Genomic DNA, 19,513 nt, shown 5'->3' on the forward strand with positions numbered 1-19,513 from the left:
TTACTGTAGCACAGAATAAGCTATATCCATTGTACCATCTTATATTATTGGTACCATTTTACAGTGTTATTGGCTCAAACTTTTGTCTGTGATGAGCCTCCAGCATTTGGCAGTGGTGAGATCATGTGAGGACACTGGTTGGCTGGTTGGTTGGGAAAAATATTTTCTCTAATCATTATGGCTTCAGAAGTGTGAAATGCAGTCTGATTGGCTTGGAAACCCACAACATTCATGACTTTATTTAAACCTGATTTGTGAGTGAATTAAGGTGGCTGATTGTGCAGATGTGTTTAGAAGAAACAAAACGCTCATTAGAAAATTAACCTGAATTTTGTTGGCTAGTGCTCTAAAATTGTACTGAAGAAAGTAAAATTCACCTGCTCTGAAGGGCTTAGATTGGTAAAAATAGCAAGCAACAGGATAACAAAACTGACTTGGCCACCAATGGTTTACTGCACTGTGTCTGAATTTCATGGTTGATGAGTTTTTAATGACATGGCTTCATTGACTGAGAGAGGAGGAGTAATCAGCTGTGTCTGGGGTTCAGGGCACTTCAGGCTTCTTTCTGGGTCGAGAACACGGGGGGAAATGATGGCTAACTCTTGACTTTACGTATGTTGTTAGAATTTTCCTCCAGGTTAGGGTGTTCAGCGGTTCCCATTGCTGAATGGGAGGGAATTGTAAAGCATCCTGCCCAAAAAATCATAGAATGTACACTCTTAAGGTAAACATGGTGAGGATTCAGTAGGACATGGATGAATTCATTGTGTCAGCACAGGTCAACCCAATCAGAATGCCAGATCATCAAGGTGTGATTTGAGATGCTATCAGAAGAATGAGGAAGGTAAGCACTCTGAGTATTGGGGGGGAGTGTTCTTCCATGTATGCTCTCTGGGGAAAAATACCATCCCTTGAGTTGGAAACAATTTGATAATGCTTATGAGAACTGTTCCATGCTCAAATTTTACGTGCAAGAACCTTGCCTCCAACCCTTTTCAGTGTCTTCTCAGTAGCTGCTGCAGTTTAAAAGGCCCAGAGGCTGAGATGAGCTGGAGATCCTACTGGAATCTTGGCTTCTGTGGAAGATTGTTCTTGTGTGTTCCTCCAGTGCCTCACTGGTGCCAAAGCCTCGCTGCCACCTCTTGGCTGCAGGCTGACTGGCCTTCAGGAGACAGTGCTTAACCCTTCCTGTGTACCCTGACCTCTGAGGACTGCAAGGAAAAATGGCAAAACCACAATGATCCACGCTAGGATAAACCTGTTCCTAAGCACAGCCTGTACTTGGCTGAATACCTGTGCAACCCTCAATACTGACTGACAGCTTTTTGGGAGGAGAGAGTGGTGGAAGGCACATGTGAGGTTTAGCCAGGGGGAGCCTAAAATAGTCACCTGTACGAGCTGTGTGTTCTTACACCAGCTGCAATTGATGGGAGATTTCTGGACTGTAGGAACAGTTTCTGTGAGGTAGCTCTGGAGTTCTTCTGCAGATGTTCTGCTGTGGGGTTTGCATCCCAGGCAGTGGCACAGCACAGTCACCAGGATATCCTTCTGGAAAGGGAAGTCTTCCATTCTGCTGCTGTTGCACCCGAAGCCTCACCGAAGGCACTACTGATCTTCCTCCTCTTGCAGAGCTGGCATCTTTTTTCATTTCCTGTCAATAGAGGAGTGTTCCTGGTCCAGGAGAGGCTTTAGTGTTTTAGATCTGTCTTTATGGAAATGAAAGGCACCTAAGCACTTGCTGGAAAGCAGACATAAGTGCTCAGAAGTGTCCTTTTTGACCCCTGTTAGATTTGGGGTGGGGAGAAACTCAGGTTCACAGTATTAGTGCTGTTCTCTGTACTTCATACTGTTTCATACTATTGCAGCTGGTCCAGGGGAGATACTAAGTTGCAAAAGAGAGGAGCAGCAAAAAGCAAATTGAAAGTGAAAATCAGCCAAGTCTGTATGAAGGTGTGAAAGGTAAGTTTGTCCAGTGCAGACTGAGTAAAGTAAACCATAGGTGCATCTGTAGCTCATGATCACGAAGATTTTACAGACATTACAAGGAAATCAGATGCAGGCAGCTGTGTCCTTATAACCAACTTAACCTGAAATGCTAGACTTTAACCAGTCATAATGTGCCAGGAAAGGAAATGCTGGTTTTATCATTTTGGGGCCAGAACCTCTGTTTTGCATTGGGAATTAGCTGTGTCCTATTGAAGGCCTGTAGCATCACACTCTCAAAAATCAAGTAGTCAACTGGGAAAGGATGTTTTCCAGGTTAACCTCTGCATTTTTCCAAAGATAACCACCCAGTAGCATAGCATATTTATTAAAGGAATGTAGTCCGCACACTCAGCACCTTTCACAGTTGGTTTGGCATGCCCTAAAGCACTGGAAGCATGACACTAACGTTCTGAATGGATCTTGGCTAACAACGTTATTCCAAACGTAGTGAATAATCTGAAGACTTGATGCTCATTCATGCTTTATGAAAGCAGGTAAGGCAGCTGCTGCTCTGGAGAGTGTCTTGTAAGAGATGCACAGATTAACCAGGTCTGCATGAGGAAGAAAATGTGTCAGTCACATTGAACGTATCTATTTTGCCTCTTAGAAGATACAAAAGCAAGTGATGACTTCTGAAAAATGTAAGTAAATGGCTGGAAGTGGGGAGGCGACAAGCCTACTCCATATGCAGGAAAAGTAATTTGTTGGGAGATAGATGTACAAGAGAGGCAACTAAGAGGCTGAAGTGAAAATTATGTGAGAATCGATTTCCTTTATTGAACAGGAGATGATGGGAGGGGTTTGTGGAAGATGCAGAAGCTGTTTAATGCAAGTGGCAGCCAGGGAAGGGAGCAGGTTTATTTTCAAGGATGTCACAGACTGTGAGGTTTGGTGCTGTTCTGTGGCCGAGGCAGGGAGAAGGACTGGAGCTAAATGGAACGGGCTGGGGTTTCTTGCTTTGCTGAACAGATTTTGCCGATTAAGTTTGAGCTGGCAGGCAGAAAGAAAAATCTTTTATACATGTAACAACATAGAAAACAGAGATGCTGGTCAGCCCATGCTTTTAATGCTGAGACACAAAGTATATGGTAGTCAAGGAACTGATCATAAGTTTTTCTACCTTTTCTTTACTATTTTCTGTTCCCAGCGAGATGGTGTGAAAAACAATTGCAGAACACTTCTATTTGTAGAAGCAGGTCTTTTTGCTGCAGGTAGAAGTTGCCATCCCTTTTAATTATCTGAACCTGTTTATCATCTCTTCTGAATGATTAGCAGAAAATTGTTTGCACTCTGCTGCCCATCAGACTGCAGTAGCTGCAAGTCTTGTTAACCTTTGTGTAAGTGGGAAATAGAGGAAATTAATTTCTTCTCAAACCAGATTTCTCAATTTAATGACCAATATGAAGAGGTCTTTTAAAATACATATATATTTCTGAACATTTGTTCCAAAGCACATGGATATACTTTGCGCTGGCACTCATTGAGTAGATTTTATCCTGTATATTACTAATGGTGAAGCCAGCCCCCCCCCGGCCCTGTGTTCTGTCATACAAGGAAGGGTATGTTCAAAATGGTGCAATGTGCAGAATTGCTATGAAAGGGTCTTCTGCCATCTAGTGGCGTAAAGCCACTCCTTTTTGCTTAATTCACAATCTCATTAATTGTCTGTGATCCTCTTTTGTCTAATTACTGTGGTATCCACACCTTGGCCATTTATCCCACATAACCAGATCCATTCTGAGCTTTAGCAGCAGAACCAGATATGATAATCCCCACCTGCCCTAAATTTAAGAAGATGGCAGTTGCTTCTTCCCTTTTTTTTTCCTACAAAATAAACAGGTATTAAGTAATTTTTTTTTTTGTCCTTGCTGTGACACCTTATGAAAAAGTCCTCCTTTCTTGCCTTACTTTCTACATATTATTTTGAATGCCTTTCAAGTGTGCTGCTCTTAAATTGCTGTGTTTTCTGTATAATATGCTTAGAAGCCTTTCCTTGACACTGGAAGATACTATTCACACAGGCGGAGAACATGTTGGCTGTAGTTGAACATACCTCCTAAACCTGGCAGAAGATCACAGAATGGTTTGGGTTGGAAAGGACCTTAAAGCTCATCCAGTTCCAACCCCCCTGCCACGTGCAGGGACACCTTCCACTAGAGCAGGTTGCTCCAAGCCCCTGTGTCCAACCTGGCCTTGAACACTGCCAGAGATGGGGCAGCCACAGCTTCTCTGGGCAAGCTGTGCCAGTGCCTCAGCACCCTCACAGGCATAAACTTATTCCCAGTATCTAGTCTTATCTTCCCTCTGTCAGTTTAAAATTATTCTCCCTTGTCCTGTCACTACAAGCCCTTGTAAAATGTCCCTCTCCATATTTCTTGTAGCCACCCTTTAGGTACTGTGAGGCTGCTCTAAGGTCTCCTTGGAGCCTTCTCTTCTCCAGGCTGAACAAGCCCATGAGTGGGTTCCTGTGTGGAACAGGCAGCATTCACCTCTGAAGGAGCAGCAAGCTCTACAAAGCTATTGTACTTCAGAATGGTTAAACTGATGCTGGAAAGTAATTTCTGAAGCTTGCTGGTATCCCCTTTCCCTGTTTAGCCATCTACTTTTTGACTGACAGGCAGCTGCCCTCACCATCACTTACAATCCTCAGACTGTGCTTCACTTAAAAATGTGTCTCTGCCAGGATGTGTTACAGCTCCACACTGGAGGGAAGGGATGAAAACAGAGACCATTCATCCCAAACAGAATCCTTATTCATGGCCCAAGCTGTAAGGGACTTGGGCTCCCACCTCAGAAAGTCGTTTGGAGCCTGTACATAATTAAAACTGCACTTCTCACTTTGCTCAGTCATTTAGCCTGGAATCTTTGCAAGATGTAGGTCCACACCTCCTGTTTTCTTAAGACCCATAGTGTAAAGGTAACGGAAACTGTGAATGGTGTAGAATGGCCAACAGAGCCCTGCAGGAGGAACTGCAGGAAATAATGTTGAAACTGTGCAATGGCTTCTTTTTTTTAACACAAATTATTTTGAATTAAAAGGGTCAGGGAAGGCCGGTGTTTTACTGGCAGCTATAAAAAGCTGTATTTTGAGCTTCTCTGTGTTAGTGTAAATGCTCCATCATGATGAAAGGGATCTGTTGGCTGGCCTCCATCTCAGCTGGAGCCGGGGAACATTTCCTTGGTGTTTTTCAGAGTGGTAACAGTACGATACTTCAGAAAAATAAGGGGGGGTTTTGTCAGGTGGGATCCCTACTGTGCCCTCCTAATTTTAAGTTATCCCCTGACTGCTCCATTTAGTTATAATTTGATGGCTTTTACTCAGAATTAATTTCGAAACAAAACTCTTAAATCAGCCTGTCCAAAGAACATGCCCAAGCTGAAGCCAAGCTGCTTATTTCTGTACAGCCTTTTCCAGGCCTTTATTACTGCTCTGACTGATGCCTCCCAGGTGGATGCTTATGTGTAGTTCATTACATCTTTGCTTCTTTATGGTTTAGTCAGAACTGCCAGATTAGATGGGCACATACAGTCAGGAATTTGTTAGCTCCAAGGCAAGATCTTCCTTTAATGATGATGCTTGTGAGCTATTAGCTCTGTGTGAATGTGGAATAAAGGAATGTTTTCAATACCCAAGAGGAGTGCTCTTTTCAGCAGGGGGAGTTGTCACACCTACAAAGTAAAGGATGAAGTCCCAAAGCTTTGGGGTCCAAAGACAGTCAGAAGCTGTTTATTTGGCATCTTTAAATACAGCTTTTGAAAAAGAAAAGTGTTCCTGGCCGAGCTATTACTAGTTAGTATTAAGGTAGGAGAGTGTTAGACTGACTGCATGAGTGACAATAAATGAAGGCAGTTTCTTCACTTCTGCTCTCCTGCCTGAATCCCTGAAGAATGGAAAGAGTGGCACCTTCTGTCCATCAGGAAGACTTAAGACAGCCTGGGTTGTTTTCCAGCTCAAACAGTGAAGGGAACCAACGTACAGAACACCTAGAAAATTCCAGTGGCACAGCCAACTGAATTAAAAATGGTTATAAAAGTAGAAATGACTAAATACCGAGTTCATTTCTGCAGTAAGAGAGCACAGGAACTCTAATCTATACAGATGCACCAACTCTACAAGTGTAATCCTTTATTGCCATTCCTCACCTCAAGAACCCCTTGTGCACCTTGCAAAGAGTCCTGTGATGCACTGCTGTTTCAACAGACGTCATGGGAATCTGTTCATTGGTTCAAACAGGGCTGTGCTTACTCACCTTTGTAATGGGAAACGTGTTTCCCCCTGTCCTCCCCTGGCTGTGATTTAAAGGCATTCCTGGTAAACCAACTTGTCTTGACAAAGGTACCAGCACAAGCCGCTCACACCTAAGCATCAGCTAATTTTTAATACCTCGTTCAGCCGAAGCACTTTCAACTTTGAACCCGGTCCGACTCTGAGCCGGAAGCGTAACTTGCTAACCTGTGGTGGGATAACCCTTTTGCTGCAAAACTGAAGTGGTACCTACCGAGAAGACCAGCTCATGACAGTTCTTTACCCATGAGCGAAGGAGCTCTGTTGCAGAGTCACCATAAAACAGTGACAGAAACCAGTTAGTTGTCACACCATTAACCTCATTCTGTATTTTATCTTGTGAAGATAAATGCATGAGATGCAGCACCCTCTTGCAGCCCAGTTTGCTTTCCGTCGTGTGCGGACTTGCTTCACTGGACTTCCTCCGCTCCTTCTGGTAACTGAGAGTTGCCAGAGTGCGCTTCTTTGCTTCCCCTTGGGCAACGGAGAGGGACGCACACAGCCTTCGGTTCCTGTCTGGAAGCCAACAGGTTCGTGTCTTGCCGAAGCTGATACTCTCTATATTCCAGAGCTGCACAGAGATTCCTGGAGCACTCGGCCCACGGTCCCGGAGCTCGGCGCGGCTGCACAGCGATCAGCACGCTGCCGCCTTCCTTTCACCCCTTCCGGCGTGTCACACGGGCCTTTCCCCGCCGCCGCACCGCCCGTCCGCGCACACACAGCCCCCCCTGGGGCTGCCCCGTTCGCGCAGGACGGCTCCTTCCGCCGGGCCGGGCCCCGGGCCCGCGCCGCGGTACGCCCATGGCCAAGGCTGCCTGAGCCCTTGGCAAGTGCCGCTACGAGAGCCACAGCACCGCGGCCGCCTCCGGGCGCGGGCTCCCCGGCCCCCGCCATGTTGCCCCCGCGCGCAGCGGCGCCATGACGGCAGCGCGCCGCCGGAAGCGGCGGGGCCGGGCGGAGCCGGCGGGGCCTGGCGGAGAGGCGCGCGGGCGGCGGCTGCGGGCGGCGCCCCCCGGGGCAATATGTTCAAGAGAATGGCCGAGTTCGGGCCTGACTCCGGGGGACGCGTGAAGGTGCGCGCCCGCGCCCGGACCCGCACCCGGCCCCGCGGGGGCTCCGCGGGCGGAGCCGAGGGACGGGCCGGGAGCGGCTCCGTGCGGACACGGCCCGAGTCGGGCCCCGGGCGCGTGTCGGAGCGTGTCACTTGTGGCTCAGTCCTGGTTTTGTTCTTAAGGGCGTCACCATCGTGAAGCCGATCGTGTACGGAAACGTGGCGCGGTACTTCGGCAAGAAGAGGGAAGAAGATGGGCACACGCACCAGTGGACGGTGTACGTGAAGCCCTACCGAAACGAGGTGAGGCAGCTCCTGCCCCGCCGCTGCAGCCCAGCCCCGCCTTGGGAATGGGGGGGTTTAAAAAGCCGGGCTGTGAGGACAGGGGCCGAAGGAGTGACGGACCCAAGGGCCGGCTGTACGCCGTGGGTTTACCGCCTGCCTTTCCTGCTTGAAGTAGGAAGAAATTCAGTGTTTGCCAGGAGAAGCAACAGGCCTGGAGGATGGGTGGGTGGATGGATGGAGTGAGCGAGCGAGGTGCTGGAGCAGGTCCAGAAACGGGCAGTAGAGCTGGTGCAGGGCCTGGAGCACAAGTCTGATGAGGAACGGCTGATGGGCCTGGGGGGTCAGTCTGGAGAAGGCTCACGGGGGGGGGGACACCTTATTGCTCTCTACAAGTGCCTGAAAGGAGGATGGAGTGAGGTGAGGTTGGTGTTTTCTCCCAAGTGATAAGAGGTAATGGCCTCAAGCCGCACCAGCGGAGGTTTAGAGTGGGCATTAGGAAAAATTGATTCACGGTAAGGGTGCTCAGGCATTGGAACAGGCTGGCCAGGGCAGTGTGGAATCACCATCCCTGGCAGTGCAGCTGAGGCCCCCAGTGCCTTGGTTCAGTGGTGGTCTTTGGCAGCGCTGGGATGAAGGTTGGACTTGATAACCTGAAAGGTCTTGTCCAGCCTGGTTGATTCTGTGGACGATGGCCAGTAGTTTGGTGTGCTGTGTAAATCACCGGGACTAACAGCGTTTCTGTTTTAGGATATGTCAGCCTATGTGAAAAAAATCCAGTTCAAGTTGCACGAGAGCTATGGGAACCCCTTGAGAGGTGGGTCTTGCACCTGGCTTGTTCCTACAGTTGGGATTTTGACTAGTTCCACTGGGGAACTCTCACCCATATTAACGCTTCTGTGATTCCTTCTGCAGTTGTTACCAAACCACCGTATGAAATCACCGAAACAGGCTGGGGTGAATTTGAGATCATCATTAAGATATTTTTCATTGATCCAAATGAAAGGCCTGTAAGTACAGTGAACTTCTATCAGTGCTTAATTTGCTGCGGTGGTGGGAAGCTGAGCTGTGGGATGGATATTGCTGGTCAAAATAAGCCCCATCAGCCACGGAATTAATAGAGCCGGTGCCTGTAGGAGATGTATTGAAAAACTGGCCATGTTTTCCTGTTCCTGTGCTTTATTTACTGTTGCATTTGTGATATCTGCTCTGTCTGCGCTTGGTTTCTCTGACAGTTGCTAATACGTGACCATGTGTTGTACCTTACCTGGGTTGAGCACATACTGGGGATTTTCTTCCATGTAGGTTCCTAGTTCTAGGATATTTGAATTACTTTATTTTCTTTTTTTTTCGTTCTTGGTCTTATCAGACTGGGTCAAAACCGGTCAGAAAACAGCCAAGGTACTGTGCTGGCAGTAGTCTCTTTCCTAACAAAACCAGGATAAAGCACACCTCTAGTTGCATAAATCATTGGAATGAATTTCTTCCTTCTCATTCTTCCCATCCCATGTTTTCGATGTATCTTGTAGGTTTGTTTGTCTAGGCTTAGGTAGGAAACTCAGTTACCATATTTTAGGGGAGGGGGTTTATTTCTGGAAGGACTAAGTTCCTTCTACCACGATCCTTTTGCTTTAGCCATTTTTTGCCAGATGAGGGGCAAACTGTTAAGTTTTTCTTGAATACATGGTAATTGGTAGTAGACTAGAAAGGGTTTCCTGTGCCGTTGCGCTCAGCAGCATCCTGACTTGTGGTATTTGTTCCCTTCACAGCTTGACCAAGCTGTCCTAAAGTTGGTTGCGTGTGTTTTTAATTTGCTGCTGTTGGTGGAAGGCTGTTTCAGTGCCTGTCAGGTTCTTCCTTTCCAGGAGGTACCAACTGGAGTCAAGTATCACTCTCTTCCCCAGCCATTCACAAGCGTGTTCATGGAAGTGGAGAACTCTGTGTCCCCTTCCCAGGTCATGGTCCAGGTGGTCAGTGGTTCCTCAGGGATGGGCAGAGGGCTTCCATTCCTCACCAGCTTCTGCCATTTGCAGTGCTGTAATGGAAGAGTAATCCTGCAAAGAGAAACTTCAGTGAGAAGCTCTTCACAGTTCCTTCCTGGTGTTTTTCTTTTGCAGGAAGGGTTGACATGGTCACAGAAAGCACTTTCTAATTGGGAGAGTTGGTTTGAAGTAAACCATTTGTTCAGAAATGTTTAAGAGAAAGATGTTCTTGGTAGTTTTTCTACACTGATCCTAAACCACTTGCCCAGGCATTTTTAAAGGATCATTAAAATATCTTGAAATCATCATATTAAAGTAAAGTAACTCTGCGTCGTTGGTGTATTTTAACGATTCATATTAAACTTTAGTGATTATTCTAAAGTTAAATGGCATTTATTTTTGTGTTCCTGAAAGATTTTTAAATCCTATACAACTGTTCAGTAAGAACAGGTACTGCTTGTTGGTATCCAGAAGATGACTTATATTTCTCTACAGTTGTCAATCTAATAAGCTTCTGTCTTCGTACAGGTAACCTTGTATCACTTGCTGAAGCTTTTCCAGTCCGATACCAATGCCATCCTGGGAAAGAAAACTGTAGTTTCTGAATTCTATGATGAAATGGTATGGAAGTTTTCAACATAATCCTCACTTTGCTTTGAAGAGCATTAGTGATACCATGTATTTTTCTCCTTCGTTAGATATTTCAAGATCCTACTGCAATGATGCAGCAGCTGTTAACAACGTCTCGTCAACTAACGTTAGGTGCTTATAAGCATGAAACAGAGTGTAAGTTGAAAATACTTTAATCTTAGAAATGAACAATAGTTGGTTTTGCTTTTAGTGTTGTTTTTTTCTGGGCTGTAACAGTACAGTGGTCTTGGATGCTGCTAAAAAGTGGTGGTTTTGCATTAAGTTATCTTTGACTTTTGCAAAGATATTAATGCTTATTTAAAAACTTGTAAGATTTTCTGATCTATGTACCTGCTGGAAAAACACAACTTATGCATTACTCACTGTGAAGATGTTGACATGATCTGCATCCAGTTTAACATCTTTGAAATGAGTTAAACCAGATAATAAATTAAGGTCACTGTTCATGGTACAGTTGTGTTTAGCTCATCTGCATATTAACTGCATGCAAAGATGACACTTTAAGCACTGAAATACAGAACATTTGGTACTGTTTGAGTCAAAGCAGCAACCCTTTGGGGCTAGAGTAGTGTCTTGAAAGCTCTACCTTTTTCCTTTCTAATTCTTTAAGTGTAGGTAATTTCGTAACATGCTTCTGAAGTATAGCTTAATGTTGAGTCCTTTAATCTGTCTTTAAAACTAAATCAGAATACTAAGGGAATTGAAGAAAGGAAATTAAAATATAGTAATTCATAAAATAGGATGTACTTAGTGAAGTTTGAAAGCAAATGTAATACTTATTGAGCCCAAACCCTACCTTGTTATTACAAACTAATGGCAACCTAGGCCAGCTCACTAGGCCTTTGGCTCATCTGCATGTTCCCCTGACAGCACGTTACTGAGCGGTTTTGGGCAGGCAGTGTCTGGAGACAAGAACAGCCATCAGCTTGGAGTGCTACAAAGTTCGGGTTCCCATCTGCCTTATGTCTGTTTGGGTGTGTGGACTTGTGAGCTACTTGTGTTTTCTGCCTCTGTTTAGCCTGTCTTGAGGTGGATTTTTCTTATGTTGCATGTTGTTACGGTTTATGTGTAGAAGATCTTTAATAAGAAAGTATTGTCCAAACTTTTCTCACTTAAAATTTCTGGATGTTTCTCCTGAGAGTAGACAGAAAATTTACTGGGGCTTTTGTGGTATATATTCCCTTAAAATGTGCTGCTGAAGCAGGTAAAAATTAAGTTGTTTGGGTTTTTTTGCCATGATCCAAGATTATGTAATGTCTGGGGTAGGAAGGGATATCCATGGCCTCCCTGGTGTATTGGCTTTGCCAGCTTTGTCCAAAAACTTGTGCATGAGCAAATTAAAAATAACATCTCAGCAAAGCAGATCGAGATGTTCTAATGTCAGATATTCATAACAGCAGTGGCAGCACAACCGAGTCTTTTAGATACATGAACTCCAGTAAGGCAGAGGGAGAAAGTGGTTACAGTACATGGAAAAGAAGTCACAGGATGGTTGGAGAAGGGACCTCTGGAGGTCATCTGCTCCCTCCACCCTGCCCAAGCAGGGCTACCTACAGCAGGCTGACCAGCACCATGTCCAGATGGCTTTCAAATATCTCCATGGATGGAGACTCCACAACCTCCCTAAGCAGCCTGTACCAGTGCTTGGTCGAAAAAGTGTTTCCTGGTGTTCAGATGGAGCCTCCTGGCTTTCACTTTGTGCCCATGGCCTCGTGTCCTGGCTCTGGGCACCGCATACAAATTATTTGTAACTCTCTGTAATCTTCCATTTACTTGCTATTACCGCATCAGGTTTTCTGGGTTTTTTCCCGCTTAATCTTTAAAAAGCTCTGGAAAATGATTTATGATTTAGTGAATTATGTAACTCCATCCACACAACTGATTGGCTGAATGAGGCCCAGCAATATAATTTATTCATAAAATACATTAAAATACATTTTTTTCAGGACACCCCATCCAAACTGCATCTGTTGCAAGTTAAAAAACCACGATCTCAGCTTCTCATGGTACTCACAGTGTTCATTTTCCTTTGTCGCCACCACAGTTGCAGATCTTGAAGTGAAAACCAGGGAAAAGCTGGAAGCTGCCAAAAAGAAAACTAGTTTTGAAATTGCTGAGCTTAAAGAGAGACTAAAAGCAAGTCGTGAAACCATCAACTGTTTAAAGAGCGAGATCAGGAAACTTGAAGAAGATGATCAGTCTAAGGATATGTGACTTGATACAAGAGCCTATGCTAAAAACAGAAGGACTTCAGTCATGACATTGTGTGTGTTCTCTTCGGTTCTGTAACTGAGACTACGCAGATGTCACTTGCAGGTGATTGAAGTGTGTGACTTGGCTTCATAGATGGAAGACGAAGAAGGCATCCTTGGTTTGTAGGTAAAATCTGTGGGTACTCAACAGTTTCTTTCGAGTAGAAGGTGTCTTGGAGACCAGGCTACTTGTTTGGTTTTCTTTGTTTTTAAACTGCATTTGAGTGGTAAATGAAAACTTTATATTAAGTCTCGTATTAGTTCAATGTGATTTCACAAAATGCCGGTGTTTACTTTTTTACTTGTTTTTGTACTGATGGTTTAGAGATGCATCTTTAATGCTAAAATAAAATATGTGGTTTTTTAGTATTTCTTTGTCTCCGTGCAGTTGTGGGCTTCAAGAACAGCTGTAAACAGCATGCTCTGATTTAAGGCAGATGTTGAAATAATAATGGTATGCAAGTTGCTTAAATCTGGTTACAGTGATTTGTGCATGTTTGTCTGGTATCAGCACAGTGAAGACAGCACTTTAAATAACTTTTACATCCGCAGTAAGAGTTTCTAGCCCCACATCTGCGTTAGCACGTACAAATGCAGCAGTTACGCAAGGTACGATCAGAAGCAGGAAATTGTTCCGATCCTGTTTTGTAGAACTTTGGTTAATACTTGTACTGTACTGCAGCCAGTGCATCACACATTGTCTCTGCCACTCCTTCCTCTTCACACTCTTCTGCTGCTCCAGCCTGGAGTCCTTCCCTTGGGCCCCCCACAGACTTCTCCAGTGTGAGTCCTTGAACAGGCTGCAGTTGTTCACACACTGCTCCAGCGTGGGTCTCTTCCGTGGGGTGCAGCCCTGCAGGAACAGACTGCTCCAGTGTGGGCTTCTCTCCCCACGGGGCCACAGGTCCTGCCAGGAGCCTGCTCCAGCCTCCAGGGTCACAGCCTCCTTTGGGCACCCCCCTGCTCCGGCGTGGGGCCCTCCCTGGGCTGCAAGTGGAGACCTGCTCCACCATGGACCTCATGGGCTACAGGGGCACAGCTGCCTCACCATGGGCGGCACCGCAGGCTGCAGGGGAATCTCTGCTCCGGCACCTGGAGCACCTCCTGCCCTCCGTCTGCCCTGACCTGCCTGTCTGCAGAGCTGTTGCTCTCATGTATTTATTTTGCCTGTAACATCTCCATGTTTGTGTTTTTTTCCCCTTTGTACAGGTAAAATAGCTGAACAGGGATGGTGCTACCTCAGGGCTTGAAAAGGCTTGGGCACCTTTTCTACAGCTTCAAGATGCCATGTTGCAGTTAACTCTGCATTAGAGATTCAAACATCCCACATCCCCTTTCCCATAGAAAACAATACTATCAATGCTTTGAAAACAAAGTACACATTTCTTCGTATTTGAAACAATTGTTGATTTGCTTTCACCATGGCGTGGTTAAGAGTTAGAACTGAAACAGGTTCAGCACTCAATATGTAGACTTCAGTTTTTCATTAAGAAAAGAGCTGTTAAAACTTGGCATATTTAGCTATTAGATACTATGTATGCACATAGATTGGGGAGCAGCTAGTGCCAGTGTGTCCACTCAGAGCCTTCTGCAAATCCCAGACTTTCTGGCTACCTAACTGGTTTGGCTTATTGATTCAGGAGCCAATTTCCTTTCAAGCAGCAGGTGAAGAAGAATGTTAGGCAATTTCAGTACAGCAGAATGTGCCATTGTTAGAGCTGGGCTCTGAAAATAAGACTCGTGTGGGCCATGGTGTATTATGTGTTTTACATGTGTAGTGTCACGCATTTCACATTTTTTTAGTGAAAAGTAAAATCATCCATACCATTTTCTTTGATGATAGCTTATTATCCAAAGGGTTTATTCGGCTGCTTCGTTATCTTTGACAATCATCAGTAGCAGATACTTAAGGAAGAAAATAGTAGGGTTAGTGTGAAGTGAGTTCAAGTGTCTTCTCATAGCTTCTGGCAGATTTATTCCATTTTCTGAGGAGATTTTTAAGTTCCGTTTGTGCATGGTGAAACCAAAACAGGAATGGAAAGCACAGGTTTCATGGTACTAGGTTATATGCAACATTATAATCTTTGTATTTGACAGTTAAAATAATACTAATGTAGAGTAAATCAGATGGAATATTAAAGAGGTTTGCAAGAGCTGTGACTAACAAAAACAGGTCTGCTGCAACAGGCTTGAATGGACCAAAAGAGAACAGTGGTATCTTTTGAATCCAACATTTTCATAAGAGCTTAAAGTATTCTTTTTGTTTACATATTTTAAACATCCCATAAACAGCCAAGTATCCAACGTCACAGAAGCAACGATCCTGGACCCACTGTTAGTAGCTGTTGACATACTAGGCCAGTGACGTAAGTTTTACTTGTGGTTAGCAGGGGGTTTTCTCCTTCAACTTCTTGTATTTCTTTTTCCTCCCCTTCATGCTCTCTGTAAAGATCATACAAGAGTCATTAATTCTCCCCATCAATAGTAAGGCAAGAAAATAGTACTAACATCTGTTTGTGCTGAGCAGTTACTGTTGACAGAAAGCAGGAAGAATATCTTCTGCTTTATAAAGTTCCTTCTTAAGTTCTGTGCTTTCATTAGAAAGCACCTTTTTCAGATGGTGAGAAAGCCACTGAGCCCTGCATTAGGCAGTAATTAAATCCTGGAAAAAGTTAATGAGAATTAAGCAGTTTAGAATATCGGTTTAAGAATAACTGTGGAAAAATCCCACCTCCCTGCATTTCACAAGTAAAGCTATAGCTAGCTACCTTCTCTCCATGCAAGTGCCTGGTTCTCAGTTTAGGTCCAAATGTAACCTGTGTGCTGTGCTATTACAAGAGATGCTGATGCAAGTGCCTGAGATAGTGTGTGTACACAGTAAATGCACAATATAGAGTTGACCTTCTAGTGCATATCATTTTCAAAGTTCCTAGAACTGAAACAGTGGGGCACCAAACACACAGTCGTATTTGACCTCCACTGCCTTGAAGAAAAACCCAAACGCTACGTTCTACTTTTGGCAGCCATTCAAAGAAGCGATTCCAGGCAGTTACAGTCCATGCTTGCCCAGGGTGCTCACTTATATGCTAGCTATTTATACTGCTCAGACTGACTTTAGACTGTGGTTTCATCCAGAGTTACAATGGTGAAACACAGATGTATTTCAATTTGGTTTGCAAAGGAATGGAAAAAAAACCCCAGCCCTCACTGTGCTATGGGTACAGTTTGATCATCACTGAATTGCACAGTAATTTTTCCAGTTGCCCGCACTGGAGCTTTAGACCCTACTTGAAACAACCCTTTCATAGGTAAAGATAAATATGGTTTATCTCCGTTTCTATGCTTAATGTTATTAATGTTGCCAATGAGGAATGTTTCCTTCAAGGATCAAACATACAAAAGCGGTAGTGTCATTGCCACTTCCACTGGACAGCCTTGGGGGTTTTAAGTATTTTGCTCAGACACATTAATAGTCATCACAGTCATTTCAGACCCTGCCTGCTTACTCACTTACTGCTCACTATTATTTATCGCTAGTCCTTTTTTTGTGTGGCTCCACCTCATATAACTTTCTTCCTTTGCCTTTGGGTTTGGCACGCTGTACCTGACAGACTGTGAAGTTGTGGAAGGGAGGTTTCTCATCAAAAGTGTCATTGCTGACAGGGGATGTGTAAATACACTGAATTCAAAGATTTACTTGAGAATTGTTGTGGTTATTAGAGGTGGGATTGGAAGGAACATTCAGTCACCCTGTTCCTTTTCTTTCTAGACAGGTTGGTAATGACACCAACCTAAAGACACTTTTGCTGTTTATGCTTTTAATCCATATTGAATACATCAGTGTTTGTTTGCTTCTTAATGGCAATACAGATTTAAGAACAATTCAGGTTGTTTTCAGACATGAGGTTATTTTCCAAACACCAGGTGGCAGGGATGTCCAAAGTATTCTCCAGTCTCAACAGCGTTTTAGCTACTGAGATCCTTGGAGATGGGTGATCTCTTTGGTTGATCTCATTTGCTTTGAGACTTGATCATCTGATTAGACAAGGTGTATCTATAGTTTGTTCAGCAGCCTTGCAAGCGAATCAAACGTGCTGTGCCAGGAAGCAAAAGAAGTGTGAATGTTTGTTTGCGATTTTTATTCACTTGGGCAAGGGAAGCAGCTTTCAAAATACACATCTATGGGGCTGGTTTCAGGTTGGTTGCTTTTTGCTCTTTCAGGTTGAGATTGCATGACAATATGAATGAACAAAACATAACTTAGGGACTGGACTGTATACTTTGCTCGCACTCAACTGCAGGTGCAAAATGGCAGGATTTTCCGTAAGTAAAAGTAATTCCTTTTTTAAGCTTCATGTTGATAAGAGTTCATAAGCTTCTTTGCTTAATGAACACTATGAATGAACCTTTGGCTTCCAAGTATGTTGAAACGTTTAATTTTCCTGAATACAGTAGGGAAGAACATCTCAGCTTAAGTAAGGAAAGAAAAGAGTTTGGATTCATTTTTAACATTCATTTATAATACGTTTATACTATTTCCATTTCAAAATGTTTTAAGCTAGAACATGAAATGGTGTAAGTTTCTAGTGAAAGGCTGGCCTATGCACATAGCCAGTACACATCTGAAATTAAGATTTACATTTCAATTTTCTTAGGAAAAACCTCTCTGATGCCTAGTGATTAGGCCATAAAAAGAACTCATTAGCATTGGAAAATGCAGTATTTGTCCTACTCCCTCCTTCATAATTACTACACTTTTTAAGGTGTTCATGTGTTATACGAGTGGCTGGCACTTATTCCCACAGTTGTCAGAATTCAGTACCTTAGGAGAGAAACAAACTCCATCTGAACTACTGGCTTCTGCTTTGCCAGTACTTCCCCCTGAAGTGATCGATAGCTTTTTTCCCCCAGTGCCTAATTCTGCAATGTCTGGCAAATCTCACACTTCTCCTACTTTAAAATTCAGCCTTATTTCAAATAGTATATTTTTTTTAACCTCCGATCTATGATGTTATTAAAATGCATGGGTTTCATACAAACACACTTCTAAAGCTTTTCAGTGAAACATTCTTGTATCTTTATTCATAGGAGCAGTAAACAAGACATACGGCTACAAAGGTCTTCTTCACCTGCTGAATTGATGAGATGAAACAGCACTTCAGTTTAATGACTCCGAACAAAAGATCTGAAATCATTTCACAGTGAAATCATAGGTTCTAAGCTTGCATCTTTAAGCACTAGCATGATAGATAAATATAGGTATTAAGAGGTGGCAAAAATCAACAAGGTTTATGCCATGCAGTCTTGTTAGAGGGTGAGTTTTTGAGGAATGAATAGTGCTGCAGCCTAAGCCACCTGACCTCTGAGTAGGTAATATAGAGAATCTTGAAAACTTAGGTTTGAGGGGCTTGTGGTTAACTTCTGGAGTTATTCCTTGTTTCTGTATGTAAGTCTACGTAGTAGTTAAAGCATTCACTCCAGAAGCTAAATAATCCTGAGGAAGACTGAACCTGTATCTCATGGTTTTAGATGTTCTTAACAATGAGGTCATAAAAGTACTCTCTACTGCTGCTGTTCACAGCTGCAGACAGTCAGCTCTCCAAGACTTATTAATTAGGGTATTGGAGAATACAAATTCAGTGCTTTTCTTCAACCTGAATAAAGCCACCACCTCAGAAAAGGGTTAGATCCTTAGTAAATGAACATATCTGTATTAGATGGAGTTAATTTCTTATTACCTTCAGAAGTCATGCACCTTTTAAGTAGAACAAATCTATATATTGGACAAATTGGAACTGATTTTTTTCCTCCCTGCTCCAGGTTAAGCACATTTGCATGGTGAGGCAAGAAACAGCATAGGCCCTTAGACTGGACTCCACTGCTCTCCTATGGAAATGATTAAAGCATCTGCTGCTTTGCACAGCTTTGCGGTTGCTCTGAGTCTTCCTTTTTCAGCCCTTATCAGCAACACCCAGGAACTGCAGTGTTATATGAACATGGGCATTGCCCTGGATCATGACAAAATGTCATGGGCAAAGGTAAAACAGATTCAGTATCCACCCAACTGTGAGGCCTGCAAGCCAGCATATGGTGACTCGTCCTGGGTAGAAGTTTGTACTCTTTGAGCATCTCATTACTGACCAGCCTGCTAGTCCTGGTTCCTGCTAGATTCATTCTACAGGATTTAACAGTCATGAGACTGCAATTTCAGACAGCTCATGCAGTCTAGCTGAATTTAGAATAGAATCATAGAATAGTTAGGGTTGGAAAGGACCTCAAGATCATCAAGCTCCCACCCCCCTGCCATGGGCAGGGACACCTCACACTAAACCATCCCACCCAAGGCTCTGTCCAACCTGGCCTTGAACATTGCCAGGGATGGAGTGGCTGACACACCAGAGGACTGTGCTGCCATTCAGCGAGACCTGGACAGGCTGGAGAGTTGGGCGGGGAGAAACTTGATGAAATTTAACAAGGGCAAGTGTAGAGTCTTGCATCTGGGGAAGAACAACCCCATGTACCAGTACAGGTTGGGGGTTGACCTGCTGGAAAGTAGTGAATGGGAAAGGGACCTGGGGGTCCTGGTGGATAGGAGGATGACCATGAGCCAGCAATGTGCTCTTGTGGCCAAGAAGGCAAATGGCATCTTAGGGTGCATTAGAAAGGGAGTGGTTAGTAGGTCAAGAGAGGTTCTCCTTCCCCTCTACTCAGCCTTGGTGAGGCCGCATCTGGAATATTGCGTCCAGTTCTGGGCCCCTCTGTTCAAGAAGGGCAGGGAATTGCTTGAAGGAGTCCAGCGCAGAGCCACAAAGATGATTAAGGGAGTGGAACATCTCCCTTATGAGGAGAGGCTGAGGGAGCTGGGTCTCTTTAGCTTGGAGAAGAGGAGACTGAGGGGTGACCTCATCAATGTTTACAAATATGTAAAGGGTAGGTGTCAGGATGATGGAGCTAGGCTTTTTTCAGTGATATCCAGTGATAGGACAAGGGGCAATGGGTGTAAACTGGAACATAGGAAGTTCCA

At 44.2% G+C, this 19,513-nt stretch overlaps 1 protein-coding gene and 1 long non-coding RNA gene across 2 annotated transcripts; both read left to right on the top strand.

The window, feature by feature from the left end:
* The first annotated feature begins 7,197 nt into the window (after positions 1–7,197).
* YEATS4 (YEATS domain containing 4) lies at positions 7,198–12,451 on the top strand. The gene is made up of 7 exons (XM_065668742.1): positions 7,198–7,344; positions 7,506–7,625; positions 8,355–8,421; positions 8,520–8,614; positions 10,115–10,207; positions 10,285–10,372; positions 12,282–12,451. Exons 1-7 carry the CDS (start codon positions 7,294–7,296, stop codon positions 12,449–12,451), a joined length of 684 nt encoding a protein of 227 aa, XP_065524814.1. The 5' UTR covers positions 7,198–7,293.
* Positions 12,452–15,626: 3,175 nt separating this feature from the next.
* LOC136007104 (uncharacterized) lies at positions 15,627–18,445 on the top strand. Its single transcript, XR_010609472.1, has 3 exons — positions 15,627–16,812; positions 17,578–17,702; positions 18,310–18,445. It is a non-coding gene; the product is annotated as an uncharacterized LOC136007104 (long non-coding RNA).
* Positions 18,446–19,513: the final 1,068 nt, after the last annotated feature.

The sequence above is a fragment of the Lathamus discolor genome, chromosome 1 (assembly GCF_037157495.1).
Source record: "Lathamus discolor isolate bLatDis1 chromosome 1, bLatDis1.hap1, whole genome shotgun sequence".
Classification (NCBI taxonomy): Eukaryota; Metazoa; Chordata; class Aves; order Psittaciformes; family Psittacidae; genus Lathamus; species Lathamus discolor.

Coding starts and splice junctions, on each gene's coding strand:
- YEATS4 (XM_065668742.1), top strand. CDS start 7,294: ATGTTCAAGAGAATGGCCGAGTTCGGGCCTGACTCCGGGGGACGCGTG. Junction 7,626..8,354: donor TGAAGCCCTACCGAAACGAG/GTGAGGCAGCTC, acceptor TTTCTGTTTTAG/GATATGTCAGCCTATGTGAA. Junction 10,208..10,284: donor CTGAATTCTATGATGAAATG/GTATGGAAGTTT, acceptor CTCCTTCGTTAG/ATATTTCAAGATCCTACTGC.